Here is a 27,636-nt window from a genome sequence, read left to right on the forward strand (position 1 = left end):
ACCACCTTGCCAGTTCTGCAGTACAATTCATCCCATCCTAAGACTGCTTGCACTTTCAAAAAACAGCTACCACTGGAGTCCCATTGCACATATATGCATTAAATAAGTGGACCACAAGCCTGTTCCCATGTGGAAAGAATGTGTGAGGGGGCTGTAGGGCTGTGAGCATGCGCCTCTCCAGTTAATGCTTGCAACAGCCGTGCCCCCTCCCTCCCCAAAAAATGAGTATGTGGTTTAATAGATCAGTGCTAGTTTGTTTTTAAAAAGGAATGCTATGTGGCAAGGAAGGGAGAAGCAGTCTAAATTATCTAAGACAAACACATCTTTCCTCAGTTGACCAACAGAGAATGCAAGTTCCGCCTGGAATCTGTATTTGTTGGGGTTAGAAGGCAGTGTATTTAATTATCTTTGGGATAAGATGCACTTCCCAACTGGTTATTGAGACCGCTGCAAAATAACAATGGGGAAAGTGACCTATGCGCTGTGGCAGGGTAAACACAAATGAGGACCGACATGGGGGAGGTGGAGGGATGACACTCGTTTGTGTCTGGAGAGTAAAAAATAAATAGAATTTCAGCACAATTTCATACACTTGCCCTCATGTGCCAAATCCACACGAGTCCTTTTTGCCCCAAAGGAGTTGCACAGGAAATTGGGGCAACCAGCTGGGGTCATGAGGAGCGAAGAAACAAGACATGTTCTTTTTATTATCTATTTATGGTGCAATCGGCGCAGTTATACACAACCCGTTTCTACGCTGTTTGTGCCGGAGAACGGGCGTACTGCTTCGTTCCCAATTGGTGCGTATCTTTTCCCTTCCTGCTGAAATCCAGTAACTGTTCATGCCACAAATAACATTTGGGGGTTGTGTGGTTGGCATCCTGGTCTTGTTGCAAGAGTTGCCCTCCTGAGGGCAATAAAAGCAGCAAAACGGGGGAAGCATCACAGAACAATGAAGCAGAATTATATGTGGACGGTGGTGTAAATCTACCTCTATCGTGATATTATTGCACCAGTGACATGTTTAAGAACAACGCTGCAAGAAGACACTTCTCTAGAAGAGCCCTGAGACTTCAAAAGCAGTTCTTGCTTCAAGCAGGTTTGCAAAGAGATATGCAATTACAAAGCCTGCCTTTGCCAGAATGCTCATTTGGGCATTGCAAATGCTTCACCCCTCTATGTTTTATTATAATGAAAACTAAAAATAAGTTACTCTTGTGGAAAACGCCCTTTGCCCAGAGGGCTAATCGAGATGTGAGTCAGGAGATCCATTTTCGGAAGGTGCTGGGGTTTTGCATGTTTTTTAAAATGTTTTTTTTCAAAGCTGTAGTAGCAGCCAGGGATACCGACTGTTTTATTATATGACCAAAGTGTCTCTCACTAAATGTAAATGAACTGTGAAAAATACTAGGTGTACCTTTCCCTCTATCTTTGGTTTGTAACACAGAAAAACTCCAATAAAAAACAGCACATTAGGAATTTTAACACCTCCTTCCTAGCTCTGCTATCACAACGTATTCCCTCCCACAAGGTTGCAATTATTATTATTTTAAACCCTCCAATGAAATCTTTAGTTAAAATCATTTTTTCAAAAAAAGAAACATTCGAGAAAGCCTGATGACAGATCTCAAAGATCACAGGTAGTATGACACTTGGCCCAGCGAGGGAAAAGTTCTACAGGACTGGGAGCCATGATGAAATAAGGGTTGGTTAGCAAGGTGACTTTACAAAGCTACAAAACAAAAACCAATGGGACTTCCGTAATTGTTTCAAATGTAGTTTTTATTAGCTTTCCGTCATCAATCCTGCATTCAGATATCCAGATACACCTAGCAGTTTTGTTCTAACTGGAAACTGTCTTGGCTAGATCTTTGGATTTCAGACCAAGCCCGTCATTAATCCAGTAAGAGAAACACAGAAGGAATATCTGGAGCCAACAGTAGTACTAAACAGCCGCTATAATGGAACATTGTGTTTGCTCTCTAGGAACAAGTTAGAGATATAGTTAAGAGTTTGCACCCAGACTTTGTAGCTTTTTCGTAAGTAAGAAAGGGCCATCTATATCTCTAGTTATGCTCTGAAGGTTGTGGTTGGATCTTCTCAACAGCTTCAAGGACAGCATCAAGGCTCACTTTGTCTCCAAATTCCTTCTCACGATGCTCCAGGAGAATGCCCTAAAATAAAAGGGAAAGTGTGGGTCAGGTACGCACTTCCTTTGTACAAAACTATGTTTGAGGCTCTTAAACTTGTGCAACTCCTCTAAGCTCCCTATTTCTGTGCACATGAAGTAGCGCTGGATTTGGGCAGCACAGGCACTTCCCACACACAGGTGCAAAATTGAGAAAATCCCTAATTGAGAAGATCCATTTCTGGAACAGGACCAGGGTGGTGGTGGTGTCCTGCCCCCCTTCCCCAATAAATCCTGGTGACGCCCATGCCTCATTTACCACATCCCTTACTTAATCCTGCCATGTCCTCAAAAAATAAGAAATGCAATACCACACCTGATCCCCCCAGTTAGGATTTCAGTATTTTGCATTTTGTTACCTTTGTAAGACTTAACTTTTTCGCTCCCTGGCCTTTTGGGAATAGAGTCAGCTGCAAGAATCAAGGCTTGGGCTTTCAGCAAGATGAATACCTCTTTGCATCCTTCCCAGATCAGGAAACCAAAATAGCGGGACCCTCCTCTGTGAAGGATGCTGAATGTTCAATGGAGTTCTGCCTCAATGCAGGAGACCAGACAAGAGAGAGCAGTGGTCTCCAAGACCTTTCTAGAGGTTGAAAACTGCAGAACATGGAACTACAGGATGGATGAAAACAGCTTTGCATTCGCTCATTCACACACACACACACACACACACACACACACACACAGACAGGTACCTGCTTCCCAGGACCAATAACGAAAACTCCTCCCAGGACAAAACCTTCTCCTTCCAAGTTCCCAGTATAGCCATGCTTCCAAGCGTTGAAGAAATGCCTCCAGACGCTGCAGCGAAACATGCCCAAAAGGGTCATCTTTCTTTTCTTAGGCCCATAGAAACGTTTCTGTAGAAAGGGATTAGAAAAAGTGAGTCAAAACAGAGAGAGTGTGTGTTCTTCCTAGAGAAACACAATGCTTCCTGATCCAGAGCAAAACAAAAGGTAAACAAGGTTTAGATTACCACCCGATAGGACTTTGTGTACATTCTCATTCTGCAGGAGTGCAGGGAAAGTAGGCTGCTTGCATGCTATATACATTTAAAGCACATCGCTCCCTACAAAGAATCCTGGGAGCTGTAGTTTAAGGGTGCTGGAGATTGTACCTCTGAGAGGTAAACTACAGTTCCCAGCATTCTTTGGGGGCAAGGTACTTTATATGCATGGTGTGTGCATAGCCACAGAGTGTGGTAAAAAGGTAAAGGTAAAGGACCCCTGACAGTTAAGTCCAGTCGTGAACAACTGGGGTTGCAAAAAAAAAATTTTCCTTCCAGTAGCACCTTAAAGACCAACTAAGTTAGTTCCTGGTATGAGCTTTCGTGTGCATGCACACTTCTTCAGATACTGAAACAGAAGTTGCCAGATCCTTCTATATAGTGAGAAGGTGGGGTTGCGGCGCTCATCTCACTTTACTGGCAAAGGGAGCCGACTTTTGTCTGCCGACAGTTTTTCCAGGTCATGTGGCCAGCATGACTAAGCCGCTTCTGGCGAAACCAGAGCAGGGCACGGAAACGCTGTTTACCTTCCCGCCGGAGCGGTACTTATTTATCTACTTGCACTTTGACGTGCTTTCAAACTGCTAGATAGGCAGGAGCTGGGACCGAGCAACGGGAGCTTACACTGTCGCGGGGATTCGAACTGCCAACCTTCCGACCGGCAAGCCCAAGGCTCAGTGGTTTACACCACAGCGCCACCCACATCCCTACAGAGCGTGGTACTGGGCGCAAAAACAAAGCTCCATCAGAATCTTGGCTTTCACGCCAAAATAAGCTTCTAGCCCTTATAGCTACAAATATATGCTTGAAATGCTTTAGCTGAGATTCCTGCATTGCAGAGGGTTGGACTAGATGGCTCTCGGGCCCCTTCCAACTCTATGATTCTTTGAAAGTACTTAGGTGATGGCTGCTGCAATTTCAGGAGCCGGAAGAGTCATTGTGCAAGGTCTCTAATGGCTGTGGGGAGCAGGGCTGGCCCAAGACATTTTGGCACCTGAGGCAAGCCACAAAATGGCGCCTCCCTACCACTATGGGAGAATGGGTGAGCGGGGATCTACGTCAGGAACAAGATGGGAATAAAGATGTACATCAGGGACAAGGGTGAGAGGAGACCAGCAGCGCCTCCTACTGGCCAAGAGGCCATTGTAGAGGCAGCATTGGGGTGAGGCTGCCGAGGAAGTGGCAAATCCACTGCAAAAGCAGCAGGCAATGCATTCCTTGGAGGCAGGATCAGCTCCCTCTGTGGATCCTGCTGCCTGAGGCGATCATCTCACCTTGTCTCATGGGTGGGCCAGCCCTGGGGCGAGGGCTCTGAATGATTTAGAGAAGTTGCTGAAACCAGGTTCTCTTGGTTGAGTGGAATTTGGGTTTCCTAGCTGTGGAATTGTAATGTTTTTAGCACCCCCTCCTAAGTAAAGAGTTGCTCCCCCTCTCTACCTTTTCATTCATTTCTTTCTCACCTGCCTCCCCCCTTCCCCTCTCATCTGCATCCCGATCCATATGCTGTTTGCAGCGCAGCCTCACCATTAAAAAAAGGATCTGCTTTTATTCTGCCCTGAACATTTTCAAAACAGCTTACTTCCCCCTTGGTTTACCATTAGTAAACATAGTGAAATGTCATCACAGTATCTGTTCTTACTGGTGAACCACACACAACTGATTTGTTACCAACTTTCTTTTTATTTTTGGCACCTGCTAAAAGATGGGGTGCCTAATAAGACACACAGCCCAATTATGTGGGGAATAAATAGATGTCCTAATCTTTCCATTTATCTATGCATGCTAATGGGGAAATCATGCAAAGACAGGCCAGTGCTTCAGAGCTAACCTGTTTTCTGCCTATGTATATTTATGATATATAAATAGAAAAGCAAAAGCCAATTAGCCTCTTAAGTAGCAGCTTTGCTAAGATAATCTTCACGCCACCGTCTTCCCTCCAGACCCCCTAGTTGCAAGAGAAGAGGCATAGCCACATCTCTTATCACAGTGGCTCTGCTGGAGGGATCTGTGTGCTCTGAAATTTTAGTAAGTGGGATCATGGACCAACATGAGCAGCTTTCATTTCTGAAGGTGGTCAAAAACCTATGAGGGAGTGTATTCTCACTGTGTGTCCCTGCAAAGAAGAAAGCAAGAGAGGCATGCCTTTGTAGTCTCATTGGGGAGTCATCAGCCAAGCTATGGGCATTTTTTTTAAAAAGCCCAAATACAATGCGATGCAAATGGCATTCCGAATGCAAATTTGCATTACAAAAAGTCTTGTTTCACATTTGCAAATGATCACACCTTCAGCCAAGCAGCACAGGAGGGGCTCAGTGGTGAATTGTGGAGTTTTCCCACACATATCTTTGAGCCACCTGTGAATCTTTTGCCAATAAAGGACCGCATAAGCTTTTTGGCCAGTGCAAACTTAATGCCTGCTTCACAAAACAGTTTAAGCAAGAATAGCCTTAAATCTCGCACCTGAAAACACAATTAGACAGAGTGGCTCAAAACTTCTAACATAATCTATGAGACAGATTAACAACCCAAGTACAAGTCACCAATTGGGTCTACCTGTGCATCCAGAAATATCTCCCCCTTGAAATACGGCTGAAATTGCTCCACCTCGGTTCCAATGTTCTCCTTCACAACAGCATACAGAGGTATGCCCAGCTGGTCAAGCTGGGGCTTCAGAGAGGACAGCTGAGCAGCTTCCTTATGAATGAGAGAAGAGATAAGTTATGTGGCTGCAGCCTACAAGCCATCCCTATGTAGGGACAACCCTCACACTGCTCTTATCAAACATGCCCTGATATGAAGCCTGTGGGAATGTATGTTAAGATGGCATCACATTGGCAGGGGATATTAGAAGTGCTAATGATCTGTGGCCTATCTAAGGAATAGGCAGAGCCTGCTGCATGGTGGCAATGCAACTGTGGACCTCCTAGCAGAACGCCACTGGATTCTTTCCTTTCCATCTTTAGACAGCTAGAACACTTTTAACTGTGTTCTGCGACCGCTTTTCACATTTTAATTCCATCATTTGTTGCAGATTTTAGGACTGTCGCCTTCTTTCAATTTCTTGTGGTTTTGAGATTCAGTTGGCTGGACACAGTCCGGGTATGCAACCTAAAAATATTTAAAATAAGTAACAGTGCAATCCTAACCATGTATTGGTGAATTCAAGGGGGCTTCTTCCTAGGGTTAGGATTGCAGGATTAATTAAAAGTACATTTTAATTAATACCTTGTTTTAAATTGTTGTCTCCCTCTCTGTGTGTGTGTGCATGTGCTTTATTATTGTAATCATCTTATTATTGTAATAATCTAATTAACATAACTGGGAGGAAAATCAGGCTTTCCTTGTGTAAATCTAAAGCCAAGCAAAACGCAAAGGTCAAAACACATGTTGTAACCTAAGGAAACCTAAGCTCAAAATTAATGGCAAGTTTAGCCGCTGAAGGATCTCTCCACTGCATCTCCATACTGCCAGGCGTCCAACACAGAACAATAGGAGGAAGGTAGACATAGGAAGAGGACTTGAGTATGAAAGAGAAAACGCAAACAGGACTGGACCTGTAATATTCCTACCGCAGCTCATCTGAATGGAAGATTTGGAAAAGGAGATTGACCAAAAAAAATAATCAAGAAGCAAATATGATAACTCAGTTGGTACAGCATGAGGCTCTTAATCTCCGTGTTGTGAGTTCAAGCCCCACTTGGGCACGAGATTCCTGCATTGCAGGGGGTTGGACTAGATGTCCCTCGTGGTCCCTTCCAGCTCTATGATTCTGTGAAACTCTTTAACATAGTACCAAAAAATTGGCAACCTGGAAAACATACTAGACCCTTATCTCTGTATCCGTGCAGCCCACAAGCGTCTTGAAATAGCAAGGTTAAACCCCATCATTTGCTCTTTAGAAAGAAACCACAAGGAAAACACGCTACCTCTCTGCACAAAAATCATCCAGGCCGCCGCACTGCCATGATGACAGCCCCATGCTTCCTCCACAGTTCCTCTGCTTTGAATGCTCTTGGCTCTGCTGAGGGACAAACAATAGCACATGTCATTATGGTCCTTGTTGCCTCTTGTTCACTTCGGCAGCCGTGTGAGATGGACTATCTTCTCAGCATTTTTCAATATTGTTTATGGGGCTTTTGGAGACCACTTGAATTTCAAGTGTTACGCTGAATGATATAATCGAAGCCACCATGCCACGGGCTCACAAGCTGTGCGTGGCAAGTACAGCCTCACTGAGTTGGGCTGGGGCCTTTCAGTGAACACATTTTCTTTCAGAAACACGGGAGCAAGTGGGATCTGTAACCAAGTGTTGCAGAGTGAAGCGCTTCTGTTTAGGATTCCAAATATTCATTCCCCCCCCCCCCACACTCATTTCCACAAGACAGTCAGCATTCTGTGAGCACTGATCATATTCGGCCCTCCCTGGGTTGTTTCTGCAGTTCCCAGAGGGCTCCCCCCTCAAAAAAAATATTTTTTGTACTTCTGCAAACAAGCCCATTGATTATGTCCCACTTGTGAACATGTGGTGCCATTTTAACCATATAAGCCAGTGGTTTCGAACCAGTGTGCCGTGGCACCCTGGGGTTCCTTGAATGATGGTTGGGGTGCTGCAGGCAACACTGGCCTCTGTCCCTCTTTCCTTCCCTCCCTCCTCTGATGCCCTCTCGGGTCTGCCTTCCAAAGGCTAGCACAGCTATTTATTGCAGCAGCCCTGGCTATAAGCTCCGTAGGGAAATGCTGTCCAGGGATGGCAGCAGCAGCTGCCCAGAGGATTCCCAAGGAGAGGGGAGAGGAGAGGGGGCTGAGGGAACACTCCACAAGGGAGGGTGTTCGAAAATGGGTGAGAGGCTGCCAGCTCTGCAGGCACGGGGTGGCACAACTGGGCTCCTGAGCCTTACAGGGGTGCCACAGAAAGAATGTAGTTGGTGAAGGGAGCCATAGAAAGGTTGAAAACCTCTGATATAAGCAGTTCAGTGCCTGCTGGAAACAAAGGGAATTGTGGTAAACTCTATGCCACAGATGAGAAAGCTGCAGATCCGATTCCACAAAGGCAGAAATGCCACTCATGGGTCTTTTCCCGATGCCTGGAAATCAAGGTTCTTTCCTGCAACAGGCTTTCCAAAGTATAACCGACTGCTTTTTCAGAACGCTGGGTTCTCAGCCCACAGAGGACCCGACCACACATAAGCCTTACCTCCTCCCAAAGTCTTCAGATCTGCCGACCCGAGAAAATCCAAGGAAGCCTTTTCTGCTTTAGTCAGAAACAAATCTGTATTGGCAAGGATTATCCCTGTCACAGCAGCCCCAATGGCTCCGAGGCCAATGGTCCACATTGCCATGGAGAAATAGCCCAGGTCAAGCTCTGAACACATGTCTGAAAAACAAAAAAAACAAAGAAAAAGGTATCCATTACTCCACTAGCTGACAAGGTTTCAAGACAAAACAATCCTACAAAACCAATTTCCCCTAGAGACCCGATGGGATTATTTTGTTTACAAGGTACTGGCTTGATGTTCAAAGAGTTCCCAACTTGGACCATTATGAATTCTCCATGAAACCATCACTGAGAGATACAGAATTGAGAGACACTGAGAGACACAGAATTGAATGGCATGTCGGTAGGAGAAGGTTGGGGGGGGCGGTCTGGTTTGTCCATCGATTAGCCAAGAACCCCCAAGTGTAAATTGCAAACTGCTTTTTCTACCGAAACAGGAGTCAGCAAGCAATTTTGCTTTTCAGTAGGCAGTGGTTGCCACTTTCAAAGAGTAAAATTCTAATCCTTACGGGCTCCAAGGATACTTCAGAGGGTGTGGGCAATGTCCGCTGGAATCTCGGAAGGGAGGCAGAAGAAGATATCCACTAACTGACGGCGTGCCTTACATAGCTCATGCTCGCCACTGTCTGTGATAAGTTAGCTTTTGCAACCTGTCATGCTATTGGCACTTAATTTGGACTGCCTGGACATCAACTTAAGTGCCCCCCCCTTTTTAAAAAAAAAAAACAAATATAAGGGCATACATTCACCCCTGCATTCTGGATTTTTAGATTCCACACCATTTAAGTGGATCTCCTTTAGCTATATAACTCCTTGTGAGGGATGTGCTCTAAAAGGGAGCCAATAAATACATTCCCTTTTCTATTATTTTTGCAGGGTTTCTCCAAGAAGAGGGATTCTGAAGGGGCTCAGAAGGAGCAGCTGGGGGAAATGGAAGATTCTCAGTTATAGAATCATAGACTTGGAAGGGACCTTGAGGATCATCTAGTCCAACATGCAGCTGGCCCATATGGGAATCGAACCTGCAACCCTGGCATTATAAGCACCAATCTCTAACCAACTGAGCTGTCTGTTTCCCTGGCAACATTTTATTTTCTTATTTAAAATATTTCTGGGTCACTTTGTTCATGGCACAATCAAAGGCACATTTAAAAACAACAACAACCGCACAGGATCTACAGGGTTTTTCTTTGTTTTACAAAAAATTATACACCACTTGATTGTAACAAAACCTCTAAAGCAGTTTACAAGACTTTTTAAAAATTATCAATCAAAACAGTTTTTAAAAGCAAATACTGTAGTGAAAACATTTCAAAAACAAGTAAAACCAGAGGTAATCTAAAAAGAGATTAAAATATGTCAACATCTATATATCTGGGATAGGCTTGCCTAAACAAAAATGTTTTATTTGCTTAGTTCACACAAGCGCATTGCATCATGGAAGGGCGAACCATGTGCATAATAAAAAGGCTAGTTGCACACTGATCTTTCCTCAGTCACAGTGATATCATTAGTGCCGTGTTGGGAAAACATTTGTGCAATGAATACTGATTCATTACCCACACATTGCATACAACCAGGAACGTGCCAATCTACGTTCCCCCTAACCTAGAACACTGTTTCAAAGAGACCGAACTGAGTCAGAATCTCCCCCACATCCGACCTTGGAGGCTGCCGAGATCTTATTTGTACAATATTCCAAACAAGCCATCGCAGCATATGGCAAAAGGCATGTTTTGAAGCAGGGATTCTACTTGGACTTAGCCACTGTGAACTCCGAATCTCTTAGTTATGCGGGCATATGGCTGGACACACTACGATTTTGGTTAAAAAATGAAAAGGGGCAAGGCGATAGGGCTCACTCATAAGTTGGAATGACAGATGAAAAGGAGAGAAGACTGCCATATTTTTTAAGGGGACATTTGATACACGATATAAGCAAATCCATTCCCATCATATAGGACTGCAGCACTATGGAACAGAACAAGAGCAATGGGATGTGCCAATTCTAGTGTTTTAATTTGTGTGGCATGGACCTGAGGTCCCCCAAGGAAAGAACTGTAAGGAAAGCCAAAAATTAAAAAATAAAATACTAAGTTGACCACATTGGTTCCCAGTGCGATCGAACAATATTTATTTTATTTCATAAAATGTACACACCACTAGATTGTAAGGGGGGGACCCTCGAAGCAGTTTAGGTTTAGAAAGAAGATAAAACAATAAAATTATCACCCCAAAAATTATCACCATTATTTAAAACATTCAGAAGGTTAGAACCGCAATGGAATAGACTAAAGCAAATTAAAACTCATACAATAACACAGCGATTGGGACATTGGTGGACATCAAGGCAGGTCAAGATGTGAAACATGGGTCAGCAACTGACAACTTCTGAATCAAAACAGGCCATTTACGACTTTCCATTTGGCCCCTTACTAACTGAACCAGAGATGGAGATAGAAGAAAAAGGGGTACTTTGCGGGCAAGCCACCTGTGAGTGGGATGATGGTGGTAGAGAAGAGGTTTGTCCCACGACCCACCATTTCCCTCTGTACCTGCCCCTCTGCCCCACCAGGATGGTAGTAAGAAAAAAAACCAGAGAGCAGATAATGGGGTTTCTGTGGGATTCAACATATTTAAAGAGCATTGTCTTGGATTATACAAATCACTGTTCAATCCCAGAGTTTTCTCTGAAGACTTTAATCCTAGCAACCAGAACAGATATTCCCAACAGCATTTCAAGTTAACCGGTTGTTTTTTGTTTTCTTCCCTAAAAAAATAAATAAATCACAGTTACCTATTCATCCCACATCAGTGAGTATCAGCGGTGGCGATGGGGTGAGAGGGTAGGAGACCAATACCCAGATGTCATATATCTGTGTATTTACTACTGTTCTGACAGTAGTATTGATTCTAACTTAACTGCTATTATTAAACACCACCAGCCAATGCTGTGGACAAAGGAGGAGGATTTAAGTGGCTTAACCGCTGTAAAATCTGTAGCTCGGATTGGCACTTGGAAAACATTTCGCAATGTAGGATTTAAGAGCTTGTGCCTGGAGCCAGTTCTTGGAAACCTGTTAAAAGGATGTTGAGAAGCAGAGCTGAGACAGACCTCAGCCAGATGGCTATGAAGAAAAACCCCTAGCCAAGGAGTAGATGGCAGTGCCCTCCTGCTGTTGTGGAGTACAACTCCTGCAAATCCCAACCAGCATGACCAATGGTTAGGGACAGTGTTCGAAACTCCCACTGTTCTGGGCGCATTTTGCGGCAGGGAATTTCATTAGCACGAGCAGTTTCTGAGCTCAGGGCACAGTGCTGCGCCTAAGATTTCAGATTGAAACTGCAGAGTGGGAGGAAAGGAGGGTCTTTTTCTGCCTCCCTGCTTCTAGCTGCTCTCTGAAGACTGGAGAAGAGACCCTGTTAAGAATATTAGGGGGGTGGGCAGGGAAAGGACCAGACCATGTGAAAAATGAGCATAACATTTTAGCTGCGGTTCATTCATTTTCAGCTTTGTATTCTTCTTATAAAAAAGGGGGCCTAGACATTCCCTTATTGCGCCCATAACCTAGGTTTAACACTTGCCATTTAGCTCCTAGCTTTCCTATCTCAGTTTCTAACACTGGTTAGGGATGATGGGAGTTGTAGTCCAACAACAACTATGTCAGCTGATGCAGAGTTTAGTCAGAGCAGTCAGTTGAATAAACTGTCTGACCCTGTATAATATGGCAGCCACACAGTAAATCTGTGATTAGGTGCCACACAAATACTGAAAATAAGATAGCATTATTATTGTTTAAAAATCTGTCTTTCCCATCATGTTCCCAAATTTTAGTGCAACTGCATTCACGTTTGCTTCAACTGGAGTCTACTTTTAAACCTGTCCCACTTTTAAGGGCCAAACTAGACAAGATGGCGGAAGTCCTGTAATTGCATCTCCCACTTTAAAACTTTTAAAAAGCAAATGCAACCATGGAAATGCCCTGATTCAGAGTCCGCTTGAATATGTTGCCTTGGGGTCTGGGGATTAAGCCTTCCCAATGCCATTTCTCTTATCCAACCCTTGCCCCTCAAGCTTGTGGGGCATAGCATGCAGGTAGTCATAGAACTTCAAACATGAATATAGGGCTAGGGACCTCCAGATCTGAACTGCTACATCAACATAAAGCAGCTTTTGTGTTTGCCCTATTCCCTTTCTTTTAATCCATTTTAGCTGTTTCACAATTGTATTTTTACACTGTTGTAACTCACCTCAGGGTGAAAGACGGATAAGAAATCACAGAATTGTAGATTTGGAAGGCTCATCTACTCTAACCCCCTGAAATGAACCCACAACCCTCAGGTTAAAAGTCTCATACTCTCCCAACTGAGTTTGTTTCTTTGTAAAAACTTCTCGCAAATAAGGCATGAGTGAAGTAAACAAAAGGGCACGAGCAGCTCAAACAACCACACAAACCATAAACCTATAATCCAAGTGCCCTCAGGACGCTGCTGAATTACAACTCCCAGCACCACTGGCCCCTGCAATATATACAATCATATTGTGTTTTTTATCATGTTGGTGCCATTTGGGCTCCTCATACCACACACACAATTTTTCATCCTGCCTGGCCACCACATTCATTATAGCGTGACTGAAACCAATGCCCTACTAAGCCCGGAACAAAACACACACACAGTGGGTGGATGTGAGAGCTTTGAAACACAACAGAACCATCTACTCCTCCTTGCAGAGAATGCACAAAGCATGAAGCAATGCAGATCTGAATGCAGATATTATATATGTTTGGACTCTGAAAATGTGCAAGGGTTAAGAAATGAACGCACTTACCAGTGCCCGCAACAGTTAGTAAGCCAGCAGGTACGCACAGACTTGACACCCGGGCGAAAGGAAGCCAAGAGCCATCTAGGCTGGCAGAAGGGCAGATACGATGTGAAAAGGCTCCTGCGGGCAAGATGCTTTTGACTCACCCTCCTCAGTTAGTGTGGGCAGGACCAGGCGCGCTGCCAGCATGAGAAACCTTGGCGTCAGCCTGAGCACATCACTCCAGAGGCCATTACACAAGACAGATCATGTCGAAATCTAGGGCTGGCTCATGACAAAGTATTGTGCCAGGGATACGATTCCTTGCAAGATGTTTGGAAGAAGTGGTCCTGATCGTGTGATCCTGGTGTGGCAAAGAAAAATGCCACACAAATTACAATAAGCCCACAGAAATTACTTGGCAGTGGAAACCACTACTAGCCTGGCCTGACCGCGTGCAGTTCTTTTAGATGTTTGTGGCTTGAAAGGAGAATTAAGAAGGCACTTTCGCGGAGCTTCTCTGCCTCATTGCCCAGAACTGATTCTTAGGCAACCTAAGAACAAACCCTATTTACTGATTTGCAGGTTTTGTTCGGCAAATTGGGGCGAGTGAGCTCAAGCCGGCTAAAGGTGCAGGGTCATCCCAAGCCTTGTGAAAAATGTAAGTACAAAATCTAACACAGTCATATTAATAAAAGCAATGAAACGGATTCAAGAGAGGGCTTATCCATGCCTCTGTTTGGCCTGCCCTTTCCCCCAAGAAAACCCAATCTTTAGCTCTGAATTGGAACAAACGGCAATTGGATTTTCCAGAGGGAAGCGGTGGGGCAAAACTGCTTGAACCCGTGCTTAGAAAGCATGGGACATGCGGAAAACGACTCAGCTTTCTAGGCCCAGGACAAGCAGAAGTGTAGATTAGCCCAGAGTATTGAGATCATAGAATTGTAGAGTTGGAAGGGACCACAAGGATAATCTAGTCCAACCCCCTGTAATGCAGGGATCTTTTACCCAACATGGGCCTCGAACCCATGAAACTGAGATTAAGAATCTCATGCTCTACCAACTGAGACAACTCCCAGGAACCAGTCAGCCAACAGATCCTTAAATGTCAGTTGAATAACCTAAAAATTAGTATATGGACACTTTGAGAGGGAAGAGAAGTGAATTTCCCTCGGAAAGGTACCTCAGTCATTACAGCCAAAAAGTCCCTTTTCTCCTCTCCCACACCAGTTACCAGTGTATTGTACAAACAATTCACAGATACGTCATAAGAGAACTTGTGCCTGTTGCAGGAAATGCTGGCAGAAGTTGGCAACTCTTATTGCTGCATTTCAGCAAGGTACTTCTTATTTTGCTCATCGTAATGCCCATCTGTCAAGGTGCTTCAGCTGAAGGAATGCATACAGCAGATAGTTACGTATTTATTGTCAAAAAATAACACTCACGGTTTGCTTCTACAGCTCTGGGTAGCTATGCGCAGCAATCTAGCGGCTAAGCAGCTATTCCCAGCTCTGTGCTTTATGGAGCAGTTGCAGCAACAAGGGACCACTCCCCCTCCACCAGTTGATGCACCTTCCCCAGAGACTATGCCTGTGTGTGGAAACTGCCTCTGCCCCTCTCTTTTCATTCCCTTCTTGGTTCTGGAGACCGTTTTGCAGGAGAGGTTTGGTAAGCACCTGACCCTTCACTTGCCTGACCTGCCTCTTAGTCCCCTTCTTCCAACCCACCCTCCAGCTCTGAATCTTCCCCTGCTTCTTCTTCTTCTTCTTTTTTTTAAAAAAACAAACTTTATTCAAAACATTGAAGTAATACATTAAAAGGCATTAAAAGAGGGAGCTTGTAAAATATGTACAGGATAGCAAGGAAGGAGTTGGGATGCTAATCTGGAAAAGGAATTCTTTGATGTCTATTTTTGGTATTTTTCAAGCAGCATTTGCAAACATCTTACACCATAGGACGGAGTAAGACTCCCGAGCAGCTTGTTTTGTTGCATAGACTTTAATGCTACAGGTTCTCATCCTAAATCTTTGCCCTGAAACCAATTCTCCTTGGCAGTCTGGCTCTTTTGTTCCAAAACCTGACTTAAAGAGAAAAACTGAGAGTCCAAAGCACTTCCATCAACATTCTGCATTTGTACAGGATTTGTAGCTGAATAATTCCCCATTGCAGACCAGGGAGTATAAGTGCTTGATGCCATGAAGAAGTTATCAGATGATGGTGGAGGCTGCCTCACCATCTCCGCACCATAATATGGAACTGGGCAGTTGCTCGCCTGGGAAGTCTCACAAAGCCCAGTTCCACAAAAAGCAGCTTGCTGGTAATAAGCAGGGTTCAATTCCAGGGAGCTCTGCTGTTGCGGGGCATACTCTCCTGGTTGCGTGTTGTTGAGAGGTGGATCTTCCCCTGCTTCTGATTCTTGCCTCTTGGCTGATGGAGGTCCCCACCACTGCCCCCTCTCCCAAGTCAGACTCCAGCCAACCTTTCCTCTCGGTGCACACACATCAGAGACCTGTCAGTCCCTGACACAATTGTGGTGAGGGGTAAAGATCTAAGCCATAGCACTCAGTGCATATCCGAAAAGGACTAAAAAGCCTTATGAAGCTACTTGCTTCCCCCTGTTTTCAAATACTTCACACAACTCCCACCATCACGGACCCATTGGCCATACGGGCTGGACCTGATAGGAGCAACAGTGCAGTCCACACTTTTCCCGTCCCTGCCTGCTCATCGGGTATTCTGCCAAAACAGCATTTCTGAAATACTGAGATCAACCTTGTGCAACGACACCCATTGAAGAGATACCAGGTCAGTATCGCCACCTTGGAAATGTTTACGCTGGCTGACAAAAGCATTTTGTCCATATCTGATCAATCACTATCTCAAATCAGCTTGCTTACTGAGCACACTTCCTTCTACCTTCTCTCCTGTGAGCTGAGAGTTCTGAAATATATTGTGGTATAGCCCTCTTAAGAGCCACACTCGATGGGAGAGTCTCTCCCCTCCTACCCTGGCGCCCATTTAAAAAAACAAAAATAACGCAGACTTGGAAGATTAATCAGAAGAAGAGCAGAGGTGGGCTGCTTACCCTTCCCTCCCACCTTTCATAAGCTGCATTTCTCCCTGTGAGGGGAAATGCAGGCTATCCAAATCTTTTCCTTCAAGGGAAACAGCTATGGGGAGTGATTTTTAGCAGAAAGCTGCCTACCTTATAGCATCAGACCGCTGACCTATCTTATTAAGTATTGTTATGAATCTGCAAGTGCAAGACACCCTGGACTCAAGTAGTGTTAGAATTTAACTAAGGTTGGGATGCAAGATCCCATGTGTGAATGTTGATCCTCTGTAATCAGCATGTGTGAGGTGTTAACGAACCTAGGTATCCTAAATTGTATCTCAGACACTCCCTTTAATCCTAGGCAGGCAGGTGTAAAAGCTATTTCCTCAGAGGTAATAATAACCTGGGTGTGGATCGGAGCATCAAAGAACAATGTGTAAAAATGCAGATGAGTGGGGCTCCTCTTTCTGTGTTACAAAAGACCAAGGCTTAGATTAGCATGGGTAGAAAAAGAGGGGTTTTACTATTTCTGGGGAAAGGCAAGCTGCAAAACAAGGATGATGCTACCTTTGGAAGAACCTGGTGCCACTACTACTACTACTACTACTACTACTACTACCACCACCAACAACAACAACAACAATAGTATTTATACTCTTCCCCATCTACACACACACACACACACACACACACACACACACACACACTGTGGTAATTTGGTTCTCGAACGTAGTCCGTTCCAGAAGTCCGTTCGACTTCCGAAACATTCAAAACCCAAGGCACAGCTTTCCAATTGGTGCAGACGCCCCGGAAACAATGGACGACAGCCGCATCAGACGCTCGGCTTCCAAAAAACGTTCGAAAACCGGAACACTTACTTCCTGATTTTTGGTGTTTGGGAGCTGAAATGTTCAAGTACCAAAACATTTGAGAACCAAGATTCCTCCCCCCCCCCCTCTCTCTCTGTGTGTATGCACACACACACACATATATAAGCATCACTTCCCAAGTTTATAAATATATATATAAAAAACACACAGCTTGAGATACACAAAAACAACCTAAGCTACACAAACACACACACACACTATATCATAAAGATGCCCCGGTCTCCACTGTGTCCCATTCCCAAAAGGAAACACAGACCCTGGGTGAGTGCATGAGTCTAGCGCACTACTTGGTGGAGACTGGGGTGGCATAGTATTACCTACTATGTTGACCAGCAGTAGTTCTCTAGGATTTCAGGCAGGATTTCAGGCAGAAATCGAACCTGGGACCTTCTGCACTCAAAGCAGATGTTCTACGACCGAGCAACAACCCTTCCCTTTAAGAAAAGAGAGAGAGAAAGAAAGTATAGCGGGGGACGGATGTTAAGTCATCACTCCCAGCTGGGAAAAACTAGCCTTCTCCTTAAGCTATTTCCCCACGAAATGGTCAGATCCAGCAAATGCTGCCCTACACAACATATCTGAATGTGTAGTCCAGCTCTCCACTGTGGGATGTGGAAAGTGATTGTGACAGGTTTTGCTGAGATAAAGAACAGAGGCAAAAACAGAACGCTCTCGCCTCAGCTGCAACTTGCTTTCCTCGCTCGAAGTTCCTGCAGGGTCTAACCTGTCTAAGCAAGGTCCTTAAATTTCAAGGATGAACACAGCATTTAAAGCAACTGCTTTAGCTGTGGCATAGGGGCAGGAATTTTATCATGCACATCTTTTTAACACTGTCGCACAACACAAACTTTCCTGCTGAAGTTCTCCGTTCTAAACAATTACCAGAACTCTGTTGCCTCTGGCAGTGTTTATGTCAGCACGTGGGGGACGGGGGGAATACATGCATGGGCACAGGCACAGAAGAATATAGGCAAACCCGCCCCACAATTCTGAAATCTGTACGGTGGTTACATGGTGAAGGAATTCAGGAAACGGCCAATGGCCCATCTTAGTCCAGTATCCTGTTCTTGCAGTAGTCAACCAGATACCTGTGGGAACTTCCAATGCCCACATTTTCTAGGTGTACAATGCTGATCTAGAGTTGATTAATGGTAGTTTCAACTGAGCTGAAAGCCAGGGATATCAAAGTAATTATGCAATCCTTTTATAGTGCATGACAATGTGGTCACCACTCATTTGCATGCATTAAATACCTAGGTTTCTGTTTCTGTACTCAACTCGGATAGCATCTGTTTGCTTAATAAAAACAACTGTGTCCCAGTTTTAGGGATGTTTGGACTGCCATAACAAGTGAGGAGGGCCTATCTTAAAAGCCCTATCGGACGCGGGTGGTGCTGTGGTCTAAACCACTGAGCCTAGGGCTTGCTGATCGGAAGGTCAACGGTTCGAATCCCCGCAACGGGGTCAGTTGCTCGGTCCCTGCTCCTGCCAACCTAGCAGTTCGAAAGCATGTCAAAGTGCAAGTAGATAAATAGGCATCACTCCAGCGGGAAGGTAAATGGTGTTTCCGTGCGCTGCTTTGGTTTCGCCAGAAGCGGCTTAGTCATGCTGGCCACACGACCCGGAAAAACTGTCTGAGGACAAACGTTGGCTCCCTCGACTAGTAAAGTGAGATGAGCGCAGCAACCCCAGAGTCGGTCAGGGGTCCTTTACCTTTACATGGCTAGAGATGTAAAATGTCCATAAATTTGGAAGCTGGGGGCGGAGTGGGGTGACTTCCCCTCCCCCAGGGTTTCCAGGAGAGGAAAATAAAAATATATGCAATACTTTCTTATCAAACCTAAACTTATTTCACTGTTTTTACAACATATAAGGCATCATTATTAATATACAGAATGGCACTATGTTGCATTTTTATGAAATTTGACAGAGCAATTCCATGTATGTTTACTCAGAAGCAAGACGTACTTGGTTTAGTGGATTTTGCTCCCAGATAAATGCATGCAGTTTCAAATGTATTCATGCCTTAGTTCTGTTCAAGCAAAATTGTGAATATACCCAATGCTAGAGAAAGATCCTCAAACTGCTGCACTCCATGCTACCAAAGGGAACACTATCTTGTTTCTTCCTGTTTCTCAGATGGCAAAATGTAAGAGTTGAAAAGGAAAGCACCAACAACCAGAGGAAGGCAGAAGCAGCAATTCACAAGCATGCTTCTCTCACGACAATGGTAGAACCCCAGATGCAGAAATGCATCTTGCATTTGGGTGTCCACACTATTCACAGGCATAAGTCCTATAGAGTTTTATATGAAGGACAATCTGCATGCTACACAATTTGGGTGTGTAAAACCCTGTACTAAAAAGCATTTAACTCATTCTAACAAAGCAAGTATTTCATAGGCGATCCGCCTTCTCCCGTTTCCCCCAAAGTTTCCAAACGAAACATGGGATGGAAGAAGGCACCACCAGGCACAAGTCAGCAAGATGATGTCAGAAGAGGCCAAAACCTTTTGACAAAGGTATTCAATAGCCATAGGATAAGAGGAGTAGTCTTATGGATCAGGAAATGGTTAAGAAACAGGAAAGGGAGACTAGGAATTAATGCCTCATTCTCCCATTAGAGGTGTGCAGAAAGTGGAGTCCTTTGAGGATCAGTATTTGGATTTTTTAACTTGTGTATGAGTTACTTAGTTTTAGGGATGAACAGTGGGGTATCCAAGTTTGCTGAGGATGTTATATTGTTGAAATATACTTGGAGTCGAGAGTGGATTTCATGCTCTTTATTCAGCTCATAGTGGTGAGGAGGAATGAAAGTTCCCCCAAAGTATCTGCTTTATATACATTATTTACACAATGGGCTGCAAGTGATTGGCTAATTCCGGAATTCTCCTGTAGGCCAATCAGGTTATGGATTCACTTCCATCTGGAGCTGGATTGGGTGGCTCCTGCAGACCAGTCATACTGCTGCATTGTTCTAGGACCAATCAGACTGCTGCATTCTGAAGCCTATTGTTCTAGGACCAATCAGACTGTTGCATTTTGGATCCTATTGTTCTAGGACCAATCAGACTGCTGCATTTTGGATCCTATTCAACTCAGTACATAACAATTGTTAAAACAAAAAGGGTTTCCAAGAGCTCCAAAACGTTCTGTCCAATCTGGGCGAGTGGGCAGTAAAAATGGCAGATGGAATTCAATGTAAACAAGTGTAAAGCGATGCACATCAAGGCAGGGGGGAAATCACCTCAGTATCACCCACACTCTTTTGCTAAACCACTCCCCAAGGTTGCTGGAAGAGTGTGATGTGATAATCTCTGAACTCCTTGGGAGACAAACCGCTTTCACAGATTGCTCTCTTGGAGCTTATGGTGGCCCCAACCAGTCACTAACCAGATCTGCACCTCTTTTGCTTCCACAGTGGTACAGTGGTGGGGTGTATGAGATGTTAGAGAAGGGGGTATTACCTCTGGTGAGGGACACGTCACGCTCCTTCTGCAGTAGTTTGTCTACCTTGGTCCACATCCTACATCCAATTCTCTCCTGTGGCCCCTAGAAGTTGTCTGCATGTAACAGTGGCTGCACCCTGGGAATGGCTTTGACTGGCTGGCAAAATGAGGGGAGGGTGGTCGGTGGGTCTCAAACCCTCAGGGAGTTAGGGACTTTCTCTGCATGCAGAGACAGGCTCTGGCGGATTGAATGGATGAGACCATTTCTGCACATGCTGTAGAGGGAAGTGAGGGCCAGATGGGACTCATCCACCTGGGAAGGTAGCCTATCTAGGAGAAGGAAAACTCTGATCCTAAACCTCCACTGCCTTGCAGGACATCTTTGGGAGAAGAAAAGGCTAAGGAGTAAATCCTACATCAGGCATGTCCAAAGTCCATTTCAGGGGCCTAATCTGGCCCGCTGGTCAGTTTAATCTGGCCCCTGTGGCAGTTTATTTCCTGGGATAAAATCCTTTTAAAAAAAAACCCTCAACAACTTCAATCCAAAAAAAAGGTCAACAACTTTGGCCGGCCCTTTGGTTGGCCCCCACGGCCCTTCACTTCATCAAATCTGGCCCTCTTTGAAAAAAGTTTGTACACCATTGCCCTACATACAGCGGTACCTCAGGTTATAGACGCTTCAGGTTACAGACGCTTCAGGTTACAGACTCCACTAACCCAGAAAAAGTACCTCGGGTTAAGAACTTTGCTTCAGGATGAGAACAGAAATCGTGCAGCGGTGGCGCGGCCCCATTAGCTAAAGTAGTACCTCAGGTTAAGAACAGTGTGGTGTAGTGGTTAAGAGCGGTAGTCTCGTAATCTGGGGAACCGGGTTCGCGTCTCCGCTCCTCCACATGCAGCTGCTGGGTGACCTTGGGCCAGTCACACTCAGCCCCACTCACCTCACAGAGTGTTTGTTGTGGGGGAGGAAGGGAAAGGAGAATGTTAGCCGCTTTGAGACTCCTTAAAGGGAGTGAAAGGCGGGATATCAAATCCAAACTCTTCTTCTTCTTCTTCTCCAGAACGAATTAAGTTCTTAACCCAAGGTACCACTGTAAATCTGGAGTGGAGTCCCTAAGACAGTTGGATAGTGCTTTGTACGCCTCCTTCTGGCAACTCCTGCAGCCAAGCTGGTGCCAAACGTATTGCTCTGTTTTCCTTTGGACCACATCAGTGAGGCCAAGAGGGGGGTCTTGTCATCTGGGCAGCCTAGGAACTCCATACACACTGCCTAGGCTTGCACCCAGGGAGGTCGGTTCCATGTTCCTAATGCAGCGGTTTGACTTCACTCCCGGAGGCACACTCTATTGACTCTTCAGACAAGACAGATGCCAACAAGGGTAGAGGGGTGGGTGTTCCCAGACCATTCACTGCACCCAACAGATGTGGATTACTCAGTAAGAGAGAATGCAGATGTAAGCTCTTTCACTCCTTTTGCCTTTGATCAGCCTTGCCCAGAAAAATTAAGCAGCTCTTTTAATCATTAATATCTCATTTCTCTTGGATGAGTCAGTCCCGATCGCTATACATTCAAAGGGATATGCCACTCCATTCAACTCAGAGTCTGTTGCCCCCACACTCCCTGCAGCAACGTCTATGAACTGCAAAGCCAGGAGCAGATCTGGCAAACCCCTGACGATCAAAGGGCAAATCCAAAGGCACTTTTGTGCACACTCACCATTTGGCAGCAAAACAATCCACTTCGGGAGCCCCACCAATGCAGTGGCATTTAAATGTTATATTTATAGCTTATAAAGTGAAGCCCTGCCTGGTTTGCAAATCAACCTGGAGCTATAAGGAGGGACAGAGCATACAGAAGGCCTCAGGTCTCTCATTAGAGGAAGCAAGGCAGCTGGATTGGGAAAGACTTTACCTGGGGTCTTGAAGAGCAGATGCCAGGCAGCATCACTGAATACAGTGGACGCTCGGGTTGTGAATGTGATCCGTGTGGAAGGCACGTTTGCAACCCGCAGCGCCGCGTCTGCGCACGCGTGGGTCGCGATTCGTTGCTTCTGCGCATGCGCAAGCACCGAAACCCGGAAGTAACCTGTTCCGGTACTTCCAGGTTCGGTGCGGTGCGCAACCCGAAAACGCGCAACCTGAAGTGTCTGTAACCCGAGGTATGGCCGTATATGAATCTGTAATGTGACTCAGTATAAGGGGGGGGGGGCAATATTTGATCTGGCCTATGGCCTGGATGCTCATCTCCTCTGCCTCACAAACCATGGACCATGTTTAACAGGTGGGCAGGGCCATGGGAGAGCCCTCTAGTGCTTAATAATAATAATAATAATAATAATAATAATAATAATAATAATACCTTTTTTAAAGGTATTTAGTATTATTATTAAATACCTTAAAAATCTATTTTGAAGCTGCCGCACTTTGTTGGATTAAAGAATGGATGAAATTAGAAGATACAGATTTACTAGATTTGGAGGGATTTGATAATGTGTTTGGTTGGCATGCATATTTGTGGTATGATAAAGTAAAAGCCCATAAAGCATTTAAAAATCATATAATTAGGAAGTCGTTGTATAATGTTTGGATAAAATACAAAGACTTTTTAGAAAGAAAGACGCCCAGATGGCTTTCACCAATGGAGGCAAAGGCCCAGAAAAAATTAAATATGGATACCAAATGGTTGAGATATTATGACTTTATTAATAGAGGAAGAGGAAGGCTATAAATTAAGACCATTTGAGCAAATTAAAGATAAGCTAAATTGGCTACATTACCACCAGATTAACGAATTGTATAAACTGGATAAGAAAAATGGTTTTGCCTTGGAAAAATCTAAGTTGGAGATGGAGTTGTTAGATACTGAAGGTAAAAACTTATCTAAAATGTACAAGCTTTTGCTGGACTGGCATACGAAAGATGAACAAGTTAAATCGTTGATGATAGACTGGGCAAGAGATTTAGGACATAACATAATGTTTGAGGACTGGGAAAGATTGTGGAAGAAAGGGGTGAAGTTCACCGCATGTACTTTGTTAAAGGAAAATATTATGAAAATGATGTATAGATGGTATTTGACACCTGTAAAATTAGCAAAGATGTAGCATAATTGTGATAATACATGTTGGAAATGTAAAGAAAAGGAAGGAACATTCTTTCATATGTGGTGGACCTGCTCCAAGGTGAAAGACTTCTGGGAAAAGATTTATAATGAATTGAAAAAAATGTTGAAATATACATTTATAAAGAAACCAGAGGCCTTTCTTCTTGGAATAACAGGTTCAGAATTGCCCAAGAAAGATGTTAATCTATTTTTGTATGCCACAACTGCGGCTTGTATTTTGTTAGCTAAAAAGTGGAAAACTCAAGAATTACCAACAGTAGAAGAATGGCAGATGAAGATGATGGATTGTATGGAGCTAGCCGATCTAACCGGAAGAGTCCGCGACCAGAAGGAGGAGGAACATCACGAAGAATGGAAGAAATTTAATGATTATTTAGTTAAATTTGTTAAGCTAAAATAACTGGAAATAGCGTCCAGACACTTAAAGGGCTTAGGATTGTATCTATGTTAACTGATAAAATAATATGTTTAATACAAGAAGGAGGATTTAAAGATGTTAATGTTTAATTTAAAGGGTATTAAAATTGGGATTTGGAAAACCGTTATAAGGATATGCAATGAAATTCAACTAAGGGGAAACGAGGAAGTCGTTTTACAAAGTAAATAACTGTTATTTTCAATAAGGTTATGATTTATGTCTGTTATGTTTTGTTTGTTTTATGTTTTTGTTTGTCACTGATATTGTAAAAACTAATAAAATTTTTGCAAAAAATAATAATAATAATAATAATAAATACCATCCTTCATCCAAAGATCACGAGGCAGTTTGCAGCATAACGCTACCAAATGAAAGCACAAAATACCTATCATAATAAGAACAAAACCAAAAACCAATAACCCCCTCCCACAAACCTCACTAGTGAAGTACTATGGACCTCATTTTTCAAAAACCAAGCCATGGACCCCCTAACTTTTGAAAAATTGCCATGTTAAATCAAGATGGCAGACTGAAACTTTCAAAACTGCAGTTGTGGGATATTCCCCCCACTCATTTGACTTCCTGAGCAAAGCCCAGCACTTACTGCGGGCATATATTATAATAATAATATAATAATTTATTATTCGTACGCCACCCATCTGGCTGGGTTTCCCCAGCCATTCTGGGCAGCTTCCAACAAAGATTAACAATACATTAAAATGTCGCACATTAAAAACTTCCCTAAACATATATATATATGCCCCCAATCCTGTGGATTTTGTTCTGAGGAAAAATATTACACAAATAGCAAACCAGTTTCCAGAAGCTTTCAGCTATGCTGGCAGGTCTTAATCCCAGGTAAATGGATGGAGCCCAAAGATGCTGTTCTTGATGTACAAGATACAAAGTTAATACTCACTTTAAAGTGAGGATTATTTCAAAACAAAGCACAAGTATTTGATTAATGTAAAGGGTTACTTCTAAATACGCCATCTGTTATGCAATGGGTTTGCACGGCCTCCCCACAGGATTCAGGTCACAAAAGATTTACTCGATTCCCAGCTCTGTTCTCCTTACGTTCAAAGCGAAATACATACCAACTCAAGCGAACGTGTGTTTAAAACTAGGGAGGCAAGAGTAAATCAACACAGCTATCTAATCATTTCAGCTGCAATATCTGCCTTTTAAATAGGGCTGCCAACCTTTGATCCACCACTGTAACAGTTTTAATACTGCCTTAATGTGCAGGCATCAGTGTGCTAATGTTTATCTTTGAAGTGGGGGGAAGACACCTGACAATTTATGCACATCAAACTGCTTTGAAAGACAGGAGAGTAAGCCAGACTAGGTATTTTCTGGTCAGCTGGCAACCTTCTTAAAATAGGCTGCTTCTTATTGAACCTCACAAATCAAAGGTTGAAATGGTGCCTGAAATCCAAGCCACAAGTCCGATAAAATGGAATATTTGGATAAACTCTACTTAACTCCTCATAAGGAACATATTTATTTACATTCATTGAGGAATATTCAAACGACAAATAAAACTGCAAAACAAACAAACAAGCAAACAAAAAACCCTAAACTTTTTATACATTCTAGGCTATCCAGTGCAGAAATTACCTATAACAGTAAACAGCGTCTCCTCAGACTTCACAGACAGTAATAATCTTTCAGAATATGTTTTTTTTAAAAAATATATCTGAAAGCCATGACATTCATTTTCTCAAGAGTCAATACCACTGCAAGATTTCACCTAAACATTTGGAGAAGCTTCTTTAGGTTCAGAAGTGGAACAGAGTTCATCAGGGTGCTTTGCTGGAGATCTTTAAGTGATGCCTGGATGGTCATGTTTTAGGGGAAGCTTTTAGTTGCAAGATTCCCAGACCGGCAAGGATCAGAGGGTCTATCTGCCCCCTTCCAGCTCTATAAAGTCTGTTGATTCTAGTACAACTTCCTAGAGCCAATATGGTAAATACTGCTCCTCTTACTTTGCAGTTAGAAATACAGAATCGCAAAGTTGGAAGGCACCCAATGGTCATCTAGTCCAACCTCCTGCAATGCAGGAATTTCAACACAGAGTCCCCCATCCAATTTGAAACCATACTGAACCCCGCTTAGCTTTGCAAATATGCTAGCAGCTTTACTGCTGCACCATAAGCAAAGTGTCATTTTTTTAGGACCCTACCTTTTCATTTTTATGGTTGTAAATTGCTTTTAATATAGTGCTTTACTACTGTAAGCCGCTCTGGGTTAAGGATGAAGGATCATCAATCATTTGATAATAATTTCAGCAGAACTTCCAAATTGGGGCACTTAACTTGGGGAGGGGGCAACAAGATTATATCTAACTAGATTAACATATAATTACACTGCAACGAGATGGGGGGGCGGAGGCAATTATAAATGATTTAAAAAGAGAGAGAGAAAAGTTGTGCCTTTAAAAGAGGCGATCCTTTCTTGGTAAATTTCCTGCATCCTCTCTCCCCTACTCTGAAGCACTCCCAGCGGCTTCATTCAGCCAGATGGGAGAAAACCCTCCACCTACAAGCCACTCGGCTTCCAGGCAGCCCTGGCTAGGCTTTTCCAAGGGACACCGCAGAGTGGATCCCGCCCGCCCCCCCGACATGGAATATTATTTCTTCTCTGGCTGCGCTTTTTCTAGCGACAACCAAGCGTAGATTTCCCCCTTTCTTTTGGCTACAGGGAATATTGTTCTTATTCCCGCCCTGCCTGCGTTTTTTTTCAAGGGTCAACCGAGAGTGGATTTCCCTCTTTTTATTGTTTTGGCTGCTGGGAATATTGTTATTATTCCCGCCCTGCCTGCGTTTTTTTCAAGGGTCAACTGAGAGTGGATTTCCCCCTTTTCCTTTCTTTTTGGCTGCTGGCAATATTGTTGTTATTCCCTGCCTGCCTGCGGTTTTTTTTTTCAAGGGACAACCGAGCGTGGATTTCCCTTGATCTGCAGCAGGGAATATTGCTGTTTTATTCCCTCCCACGGCCGGGCTATTGCAGGGACCGAGGGATACTCACACCACAGCAGCTCCTGCAGAGAGATGCTCCTGCGGGCTCAGCGCCTGCCCTGCTGCAACTGCTGCCGCTGATCAGACACCTCCCCCGCTACCTGCAAAAGCGACGCCAAGGACTTTGCTTTGTTGCAACCTTCGAGCCTGGGAGCGGGGGGGGGGAGGGGGGCGGACAAACCTCAACGCGCTCCCAGGCTGACTAATCAATCCCCCGCACGCTGATTGATGGCAGGGGAAAGAGGCGAGCTGGCTGCAGGCTTCCCCGCTTGCGTTTGCTGCGGGCAGCGTTGCCTAAGGCGAGAGCGTGCCATTATCAGCTGCTGCTGGCCAGGCCATGGGCGCCTGTGAGGTTGCAGACTCTCATTCCTTGGAGCTTTTAAAGCAGTGGTTGGATCACAATATGTC

The 27,636-nt window shown here is 44.2% G+C and overlaps 1 protein-coding gene across 8 annotated transcripts; it reads right to left on the reverse strand.

Annotated features, from left to right (window-relative positions):
• Positions 1-1,764: 1,764 nt before the first annotated feature.
• Positions 1,765-27,388, reverse strand: PRXL2A (peroxiredoxin like 2A). 8 transcript variants are annotated; one of them, XM_083614873.1, is made up of 7 exons: positions 27,239-27,322; positions 24,528-24,569; positions 8,389-8,568; positions 7,121-7,212; positions 5,748-5,888; positions 2,884-3,048; positions 1,765-2,174 (listed from the first exon to the last, which is right to left on the reverse strand). In XM_083614873.1, exons 2-7 carry the CDS (start codon positions 24,535-24,537, stop codon positions 2,067-2,069), a joined length of 696 nt encoding a protein of 231 aa, XP_083470999.1. In that variant the 5' UTR covers positions 24,538-24,569; positions 27,239-27,322; the 3' UTR covers positions 1,765-2,066. The 8 variants fall into 8 exon arrangements, with proteins under 8 accessions (XP_083470999.1, XP_083470997.1, XP_083470998.1 ...); XM_083614871.1 differs by having other exon boundaries at positions 7,121-7,215; positions 27,239-27,314; XM_083614872.1 differs by having other exon boundaries at positions 7,121-7,215; positions 24,528-27,028; positions 27,116-27,289.
• Positions 27,389-27,636: the final 248 nt, after the last annotated feature.

Source organism: Podarcis filfolensis, assembly GCF_964270895.1.
Source record: "Podarcis filfolensis genome assembly, chromosome: 5".
Classification (NCBI taxonomy): Eukaryota; Metazoa; Chordata; class Lepidosauria; order Squamata; family Lacertidae; genus Podarcis; species Podarcis filfolensis.